At 34.6% G+C, this 10595-nt stretch overlaps 1 protein-coding gene and 1 long non-coding RNA gene across 3 annotated transcripts; one reads left to right on the top strand and one right to left on the bottom strand.

Annotated features, from left to right (window-relative positions):
* On the top strand, window positions 4861-5154 carry LOC110262562. Its single transcript, XR_002347347.1, has 2 exons — window positions 4861-4999; window positions 5083-5154. It is a non-coding gene; the product is annotated as an uncharacterized LOC110262562 (long non-coding RNA).
* LOC107644261 (pentatricopeptide repeat-containing protein At1g63130, mitochondrial-like) lies at window positions 5707-9403 on the bottom strand. Of its 2 annotated transcripts, XM_016348082.2 has the most exons (3): window positions 7553-9403; window positions 6648-6686; window positions 5707-6261 (listed from the first exon to the last, which is right to left on the bottom strand). In XM_016348082.2, exons 1-2 carry the CDS (start codon window positions 8675-8677, stop codon window positions 6675-6677), a joined length of 1137 nt encoding a protein of 378 aa, XP_016203568.1. In that variant the 5' UTR covers window positions 8678-9403; the 3' UTR covers window positions 5707-6261; window positions 6648-6674. The 2 variants fall into 2 exon arrangements, with proteins under 2 accessions (XP_016203568.1, XP_016203566.1); XM_016348080.2 differs by lacking the exon at window positions 6648-6686 and having other exon boundaries at window positions 7553-9399.

Here is a 10595-nt window from a genome sequence, read left to right as displayed (position 1 = left end):
TACAACCTAGCTTCTGCGAAAAGGAGAAACAATAGGATTGATGGGCTACTCATTAATGGAAGATTGATAAGGAATCAACCTAGATATAAGATTGCAATCAGGGACTTTTATAAGAGACTATATCATCAGGAAGAGTCTCCTACGGTAGGGTTCAGGGACGGTCTGGTGAAAAGGATTAGTGATGAGGATGCTTTGGCGTTGGAGGTATTATCGACTCCAGATGAGGTTAGAGAAGCAGTGTGGGATTGTGAATCATCGAAGGCTCCAGGAAGTGATGGGTACAACATGAATTTCATCAAGAGGTGTTGGAAGGAAATTGGCTCAGAATTTACGACAGCGGTGTTGGATTTTTTCCTGACTTTCAAGTTGCCGGCAGATGCTAATCTCACTTGGGTGGCGTTGGCCCCTAAGTTTACTGGTGCTAAGGAAATCAAAGACCTTAGGTCGATTAGCATGGTTGGTTGTGTCTATAAAGTCATTTCGAAAATGCTGGTTAGGAGGATGCGAGCAATAATGCCACGGTTAGTAGGTGAGACTCAGAGTGCTTTTGTTAAGGGCCGGAAGATTCATGACGGGGCTCTTATTGCATGCAAAACTGTTCAATGGATTAAATTGAGGAAGAAAGAAGCGGTGATAATAAAGTGAGACTTCCAGAAAGCATATGACAGAGTCAAGTGGAGTTTTGTCGACCTTGTACTACAAAATATGTGTTTTGGACAGAGATGGAGGGGTTGGGTTATGGAGTGTGTAAGTACGTGTTCAATGTCAGTTCTGATAAACGGCTCGCCTTCTAAGCCGTTTAAGATGGAAAGGGGCCTGCGACAAGGAGATCCACTATCTCTTTTTTGTTTGTGCTTGTTGTTGATGTGCTACATAGGATGTTTAGGGAGGCGGTAAGAAACAGGCGCATTTCGCCGCTGATGGTTGGTAGGGATCACATTGAGCTGTTGCATCTTCAGTTTGCGAATGATACTGTTCTGTTCTGCCCCCCAGAGGAAGAGATGATCGAGAATTACAGAAGGATCCTTCGTTGTTTTGAATTGATGTCGGGGCTAAGTATTAATTATGATAAATCTAGCTTGATTCCAGTTAACTGTGATGATCAATGGGTACAGCGAATGTGTAAAGTGATGGGTTGTAAAGGAGCCTCTCTTCCAGTGAAATATCTGGGGATCCTGTTAGGAGCTAACCTGAGGTTGGTCAAGACTTGAAAGGCCATCATAGAAAAAGTGGAGGAGAAGCTGAGCATGTGGAAAGTCAAGGTTCTCAATAAAGTAGGTATGCTGGTGCTTATTAAATCTGTGCTGAACAGCCTCCCTGTCTATTATTTGAATTTATATAAAATGCCGAAGGCTGTTGGAGAGAAACTAATTTCCTTACAAAGAATATTTCTATGGAGTAAGGAAGACGGAAGGAATGGTATGGCCATGGTCAGGTGGGAGGTGGTGCAGACTCCCAAGAAGTTTGGTAGGCTGGGCATCGGGGATGACATGGTGCGTAACACAGCCCTTTTATTTAAGTGGTGGTGACATTTTTTGAAGGAGGATTTTACCTTATGGAAGAAGGTGATATGCTCTTGTAATAACCTGAATCCAAATATATTGTTGTCATCCCAAGTATTACCTACCCGGGGGTCCATGGAAGGATATTTGCCATATCCAGTTCAAGGATCAACAGGTAAGACAGAAGATGATTATTTGATTGTTTATGGAGGTTGGTGATGGGAGAGAGACTCAGTTCTGGGAGGATGTATGGTTGCGTGGTGGTTCTCTGAAAGATCAATTTCCGAGGATTTTCTCAGTTTTGAACCAAACAGGATCCGTTATAGAGGATTGTGGGATGGGTTATAGTGGAGATGAAACTTCCAATAGAGGCGAGAGCTTTTTCAATGGGAGCTGAATTTAGTGAACCAACTGCATGAAACACTGAGACTGGTCAATCTTGCTAATGACAGAGAGGATAGAGTTGTTTGAAAATTTGATAAACGAGGTATTTTTTCTACTAACTCTTTTGTGCATGTGTTGTAAGAGGAAATGACTCCGGAGAATATAGCGAGTTACAGTTTTACTAGGACAGTTTGGAAAGGTCTAGTTCCACCAAGAGTTGAACTGTTTGTCTGGTTTGCTTTGATTGGAAGGGTCAACACAAAGGAGAGGATGAGTCGATTTGGGGTGGTTAACCAGCAAGATGTTGTATGTGTGTTATGTAATAAAGGTGTTGAACATGGTCACCACTTGTTTCTTGGTTGTGATGTTTCTTGGCAGATTTGGTGTGCATGGCTGTCATTTATTGGAAGGCAGTAGTCATGCCCGGGGACGCTCAAGGAACATTTTCTAAGCTGGACTGGGCTACCAATTCGTAAGGAGAAGCGCAAGAGATGGATGGTGTATTTCTGTGCAGTTATCTGGAAACTTGGCTAGAAAGGAATCGAAAGATTTTTCAGAATTTAGGAAAAGGAGTCGACGATATTATCCATCAGTCCTTTATGAACTACAAGGAGTGGCTAGGTGTAGATTCCTTTTATTGTTGATGGCAATGCCGAAGACGATAGAGGGATATTTTATAAGGTTCCTTACATTGGGTGCATTCCTTTAATCTTTTTAGTTTGGTTCCCTTTGTAGTCTTCTTATGCTCCACTTGTTATGTTAAGCTTTTTCTTTCAAAAAAAAAAAAAAAAAATACTTGCTACCTATGCTATATTACATTCCTTTTTAGTTGAATTTTCATTGTATTTTATTTTAAAAACATCAATGTCATATTTTAAAGAATCAGTGAACTGATTTTTTTTTTTTTTTATTTCATCGAGAGTCATTTTATTTTTTACAATTGACACTTTAAATAATTACTCTTGAATTTTAGTTGTGAGAGTTGAAATATGATTTTCTGAGCCATACAACATCATCTTAGATTGAATATGGTTTGGGGAGAAGGGGCGGAATGGGATTCAATGGCATGTTATTTGTTGTTGTTGTATTGTCATCCATGTTATCCATTCACCTGTTTGGGCACATTTTTGTTCACTGTTGTCTTAAATTTTTGTTCCTTTTAATAAAATTTTGAAAGAACAAGAAAAGAAAAAAAAAATTTTTATGGTATGTTGTTGTTGTTTTATGGAAGAATAATGTTACCTATTTATATTAATTTTGAATTTTAAAATAAGCTAAAATAACTAGAATCTCTAAATGATTCTGTTAGAGATGGTCCCAAAACGTTTGGACCATTAAATGGTCCCAGAATAAAACATATTTTTTAAAATTTTTTTATAACTGCTAAATAGTCCTTATCTAATTTTAATTACAAATTAATCCCATATATTTTATTTAATCATAAAAACTATTTTTTATTTTATAAATTATTATTTTATCATTAATCTATTATGATTATTAACAATAAAAAACAAAAACAATAACGAATTAGATCTTCCATTGATCGTAATAAACTTTTTGGCTATTCCAATCAATTAAAAGATTATATTTGATCCGTGACGTTCGTCCAGGACTGTGAAATCATGTTTCTTTGAAAATCAATCGATTGGATTATCAAAACAATCGATTGAATTTCAGGTTTCCCATAACTCAATCGATTGGACTACAGGTTGTCATCACAAAAGAATCGATTGAAAATTGCAAGGCAGCATGGTTTTCGCAAAAATCAATCGATTGGTCATATTACCCAATCGATTGAACGATGACTAAAATATGAGTTTTTTATAATTCAATCGATTGTTTATACTACCCAATCGATTGAATGCTTCAAAACAACCTGAGGTCTCACAATTCAATCGATTGGTTGTGTTACCCAATCGATTGAATTCATTAAAACAATATGGATTTGCCGAATTCAATCGATTGGTTTTAGCTATATTCAGATCTTAGAACTGTGATGTCAATTTTGCATTCGTATAACATTGTCTTCTTGAGCTTATTCACTTGAGCATGTGAATGTGATTGAAGATAGAATTTTAAAGATAAGATAGATGAATAATAAGATAATAATTTATAAAAACGATAACAAAATTGAAATAGGCGTAGTACACACTTCAATCGATTGGGTAGTACAACCAATCGATTGAATTTGGCAAATCCATATTCGTTTTGAAGCATTCAATCGATTGGGTAGTATAAACAATCGATTGAATTATAAAAAACCCACATTTTAGTCATCGTTCAATCGATTGGGTAATATGACCAATCAATTGATTTTTGCGAAAATCATGCTGCCTTTCAATTTTCAATCGATTGTTTTGTGATGACAACCTGTAGTCCAATTGATTGATTTTCAAAGAAACACGATTTCACAGTCTTGGATGAACGTCACGGATCAAATATAATCTTTTAATCGATTGGAATAGCCAATTGTTTTTTATTGTTAATAAACATAATAGATTAATGATAAAATAATAATTTATAAAATAAAAAATAATTTTTATGATTAAATAAAATATATGGGGTTAATTTGTAATTAAAATTAGATAAGGACTATTTAGCAGTTATAAAAAAATTTTAAAAACATGTTTTGTTTTGGGACCATTTAATGGTCCAAACGTTCTGGGACCATCGAATCCAGTGCCGAGAAAGATAAGAATAACTAACTTGTTAGAAAAAGATAAGAATAACTAACTTAAAAGAAGATAAGCATAACAAATTATGTTTCTAGAAAAAAAAGATAAGATAACAAATAAAAATAAAAATTTAATATCCCCCCATAAACTGGTGGATGGAAGATTTCAATAATCCACAACTTCAATAAGTTCTGATGAAATGGTCGAGGAAGACGCGTCCGATATGGTAATGCAGAAACATAGAAGAAGATGTGCTTGAGAGAGAAAGAGCAAGTACTAATAATACGTGGTGCTTTTAATTGGTTTATGATTTATTTTGCATGTACTAATAATATGTGGCTTTTTCTTGTTGTGCAGGTTATTTCTGTCCTGCATTGGCCAAGGCTGTGAAGACAATGAAGAAGGGAGAGAGAGTCATCTTGACCGTGAAGCCAGAATGTGAGTTAGATTAACTTGTTAACAGAATCAACGTACATGACATATTTTGCTTGTGCAAGTTCATTGGCATGTTAGTTTTGCAGATGCGTTTGGTGAGAATGGAAGGCCAGCATCAGGTGATGAAGGTGCCGTGCCTCGGAATGCTTCTCTGCAAATTGATCTCGAGTTAGTATCTTGGAAGGTTGTATCCGACATAACCAAGGATAAGAAGGTTCTCAAGAAGACCCTGAACGAGGGAGAGGGATATGAAGTATGAAAGGCCCAATGATGGAGCTGTGGTTCAAGGTAAAGCTCTTGGTCAGCATTATGATTCTTTTTATTCGATTTACTATCTTATTGGTTGTGGTTGTTGAATTCATTATTTTCATTGTTGCAGTGAAACTTATTGGTAAGCTGCAAGATGGGACTGTTTGTGAGGAAGGGTCACGATGATGAGCAGCCATTTGAGTTCAAAATTGACGAGGAGCAAGTGATTGATGGACTTGATATAGCTGTAATGAACATGAAGAAAGCGGAAGTTGCACTAGTGACCATCCTGAATACGCTCATCTGGGTCAACTCAAAAGAGTACATTAATGCGATCCATTCTCAAGTAGAATGAGTGAAATGAGTCTAATTCAATGTCTCTCCATGTCTCATCTATCAAACACGACTTTGTATCTATGTGTCCTTGTCTCAGTGTCCCGTTCTTTTAAACAAACGCAACCTTAAAGTTTAAAAAACAAGACTATGAAAAACATTCCCCCATGACATTAGAACTGTCGCTGACATAGGAAACACTTGTCAATCTTCTATTTCTAGATGTCATTGTTAAATAGTATCAACTAGTCCAAATACAAACTATTTAATGGCTAACCACTTCTCAACTAGTCCTAGCACACCCTTGATTATCAAAATCTATTTAGTATACTAACATTCAACACAAATCTGTTCTCGTAACTTTAATTCCATTTAACCCTTCACTCCGCCCAAACTTCTTAGTAACTTTTTGTTCTGAAAAACTCTGCATGAAATATGACAGCTTGTTCTCCTAACTTTAATTCCATTCAAATTTGTTGTGATAACTTTAATTCCATTCAAATATTCACTCCAGCCAAACATATGAAGTTGAAAAACATCGCATGAAATAAGACAGATTGGTCTGCTAACTTTTATTCAATTCAAATATGTTCTGATTAACTTTAATTCCATTCAATTGCACCCGTAGATACTTGCGGTGATTATCTGGGACGGAGGACTAATGGGAATCCATCACCCGCTCCCTGAAAAAATGGGGAGGAAGTGAGGAACATGTGAAATTCCAACAAAGGAAAATTTACTTAAATGCTCTTATATACATAACAAATACGATAAAAATAATAACATAGAAGTTGTAGTATAATTACATAAATTACATAACATATTTATTATACATATAGGTTATGATGGCTGAATAAGTCGAATTGACAAAAATAATGTAATTGACTTTTGAAATAAAAATTTACCAAACAAAATTTTAAAGTAAAGCATTAGTATTAAATTTGATTCCGAAGAGGCCAAACACAAATCAAAGTATAAAGGAAAATTCACACTAGAGAGCTTCAACATTGTTTGGATTAATGTGTAGCCAGTTAAATTTATACATGTAACATGGTAGATTGATATTTACCCATATGTAACAAGGATGAAAGCCATGTCAAGCCTCAATCTAAGTTAACCACCAATACAAGATCAAAATCAGTTTCATAAATATGAACAGTGAAGCTATATCATAGTCCAACATCTGATAGAAAATAAATAAATAAATAAATACAATAATTATGCAAAGAAATTCACCAAATAAAATCAAATGCAATTCCAAAGAATTCTGTATTGTTTCATTTTTAACATCCCCATCACAACACCACGCAACAAAACTCCAAGCCAGTAAGAGTTTTTTGAAAATGCTTATAAACAGAGACTTAGAGACAATGGAATAATGTCTCTGAAAAAGTATTTGATAATAACTTGATGTTGCTTAGGCTGATGAAAAGAGGGGACATGCATTTTAGAAGGTGGGTTTATTTTTAAGATGGAAGTGAAAACCACATGGCCTAAGAATAAATTCTCAATACCTACTTAAATTTCCTTTTGAGACAATTCCTGGAGGATTCAATCAAATAAACAATAGTTCATGGTTTATGATAAAACAGTCATAGGTATTAGTTTGATATATATATATAAAAGGAAAAATGAGTTGGATAGCAGAATATCAGAGAACAAACAACAAAACAAAATTTTCAATCTTTTTAGTTTTGCTTGGCATGATAAATATATCATCTCGTAGAATAACAGTAAAGAACACTCAATTGCTATAAAGAGAGCTTAAACACTAAAACTGTAAGCTATAACTAGGAATATCATCTAAAGAATCAACAAAGCAATGGAATTAAAAAGGATGATAGCAATTGCAAAATTAATTGATGTTATGGCATTGCCAAAGTCATCTGACCCAACAGACACAGAATTTACAGAACTATGATAATATTCAGCAACATTGGAGATGTAATTTCAATTTCAGTTGATGTATCTTACCTTCTTATCTAAATTCAATAAGCCCCTGGCAATCATTTCCCGAAGAAGTTTTTCTGCCATGTCATTCTCATCTTTTTCAAACAAAGCATGAATAACAGTTACAAAAGTCACAGCATTTGGTAAGCAACCATTGTGTTCCATTTCCGACAGCTGGGTCAATGCTTCTTTAAATAAGCCCTTTTTGCAGAGCCCATCGATCTTAATATTGTATGCCCTCACATTTGGAGGACAGCCTATAACGCAAAAATCTTGAAAAATCTCTTTTGCATTGTATAGGCCATCAATAAGTACTCTGTAAGTGTTTATATTTAGATCAATGCCACTCTTTTTCATTTGATTGAATAACATAAGTGCCTTGTCAAGTTGTTTGTTTTTGAACAACCCATTCAACAAGGAATTGTAAGTGACTATATTAGCGGTTTGACCTCTATCATGCATCTTGCCAAAAAGCTCCAAAGCACAAGAGATTCTCTTTGATTTGCACAAGCTATCAATAAGAATAGAGTAAGTTACCGTGTTTGGAACCAAGTAGTTATGAAGCATTTCTTCAGAGAGATTCAAGGCTTGATCGAGCATTTTACTTTTGCAGAAGCCATTAATCATGATATTGTAACTTTGAACATCGGGAGAAATTCCCTTAGCAAGCATTTCAGAGAATAAACGAAAAGCAAGATTCACAAGTCCTGCCTTGCACAGGCTATCAATAATTGTGCTGTACATGACGACATTAGGAACAATCCCATGCATTGGGATCTTTCTCAACACTTGAATAGCAGCTGATGTGTGTCTGGTCTTACAGAGTCCCTGAATCAAGGTCACATAAGTGACTTCATTAAACTGAAATCCCCGGGCTTCCAACAGCTGAACATGGGGTAGGACGGCGGGGAAATCGTTCCTCTTGGCAAGAGCCCCCAAAATCATGTTAAAAGAGTTGATGGATGGAGGAGGACGCATAGAGAGCAAGCGAGTGAAGATATCAATATATTTATCAAGTGATTGGGACTGAGAGTTAGAGTGTAGGGATGAAGTTGAAGGGAAGCAAAGACGGAAAACGGAGTTGGGAACAGAATAAGGAGAGTACCTTAACATGATTCGTGAGAGTGAGAATGAGAACAATGACAACATTCTTGCAATCAAGAGATGAATTCACAAACACAGAATTAAGAATTAATGCAGTGAGAATTAGAGAAATTGAAGAAGGTACGAGACAGAAATGATTATTGTGCATGAGAATTACACCGCCAACACCCACCCCCTTTCTTGGTTCCTCATTCCTACTGTGTTATCATTCCAAACAGGGGCTTCCTCTCTCTTCAACTCTTGATTGGCCCTTTCTCTTTTTGTTTTTGGTGACCGATTGGGCCCATCTCTATTGTTGCTTCATTTCACACTTCTCTTGTAGCAAGGACTGACCCAGATCCAGACCCTACTCAGCAACCAGGCCTAGTGAAGGTTCTGAAGTCTGAAATGAACATGGATCTGAAAACTGGATCGATCTGACCGTGAGTATTGAACCATCCAATCAAATCAGAATCGGCCGATTCGAATGGAAAACACAATTATGGCTGTTTTCATGATTTATTGTTTTGTATTTTGTGATTTTGTGTTTGTTGTGATCCTGGATTGATGAATATTGAACTGTTTTGTGATTTTTTGTTTGTGTTTGTACGGCTGGATTGCTGATTATTGATTATTGAACGTTTTATTGATTATTGAAGTATTTTATGACTTAATTATGTCTAGATTGTGATTGTCTTCATACTTTATTGTTTTGTGATTTTGTTATTTGTGTTTGTGCTGCTGGATTGATGATTATTGAACTGTTTTGTGATTTTGTGGTTGTGCTACTGGATTGTTGGATTGCTAATTATTGATTATTGAACGTCTAATTGATTATTGAACTGTTTTGCGACTTAATTATATCTAGGTTATGACCGTCTTCATAATTTATACTGCATCTTTTGATTCTTCTATCCAAAATCTAGAGTTGGAACTGAGACGAATTGAGCCAAGCTAAATAAGCTCAAGCTCGGTTTACAAAAATTGAAGTTGGTTCATAACTCGACTCATTAACAATTAAGCTTATTTCTTAAGTTCAAATTCGACTCACCGAAAGTTCACGAGCTGGCTCGAGCTCACGAATTGACTCAAATAATAGGAATCGATAATTCTATATCAATAAATTATAACTTATATATTTTAAAAAATATTTAAAAAGATCAATTTTATATATTATTTATCTATCAATAAATTATAAATTTTTTATTTATGTCTTATATTAAAATTATATGTAAAAAATAAATATAAATATTAAATAATTAAAATTGTTATATATATAATCAAGCCAACTCACGAGCTAATGAGCTGAGCTTATCTAAGCTCAAGCTCGACTCATTTAATTTATGAGCTCAATTCCAAGCTCAAACTTGGCTTACCAGCTCATGACCTTAGCTTATCGAGCTGTTAACGAGTCGAGCTCGAGCTGGCTCATGAACTTGCTTGACTCACTTCCAACCCTAATCATACATACACTCTGCTAAAGTACAATTATATATAGTAAGAGAACTAATTAATATCTAACCACCTAATTAGTTAGTTATAACATATTACTAATTTTAATTAACTCTTATTAACCACTCTAGGTAAATTAACTAAGTTAAACCCTTGATACTAATATTAAACATAATATACATATTATAGATATTAAATTTTGATAATTTTCACTAATTGTATATAAGACCAGCTTTATTTTGTTAAAGTGTATGCAGGGGTTAATTATGTCTTTTCTATTGTTTGTTTTTTATTTTGTGATTTGTTGTTTATAATTCTTTTTTGGAAAAATACAGGTACTAACAATATTTTTGGACAATCTGTGAACAATGTGAATTAATAGGATTAAAAGAGTAAATTAATCTTAAATTTAATTAGTAACATTAAATTAGGATGTAGTGTATTTTTAACCTATGTTTTCTGTTTCATTCATTTATAAAGTATTTGTTAACTTTATTTAAAAAACGCTTATTTATAAAATTTTCTTTGACTT

This window comes from Arachis ipaensis, chromosome B05 (assembly GCF_000816755.2).
Source record: "Arachis ipaensis cultivar K30076 chromosome B05, Araip1.1, whole genome shotgun sequence".
NCBI lineage: Eukaryota > Viridiplantae > Streptophyta > Magnoliopsida > Fabales > Fabaceae > Arachis > Arachis ipaensis.
Note: the sequence above shows the minus strand (reverse complement) of the source record. Positions and strands in the feature narration are given on the sequence as shown.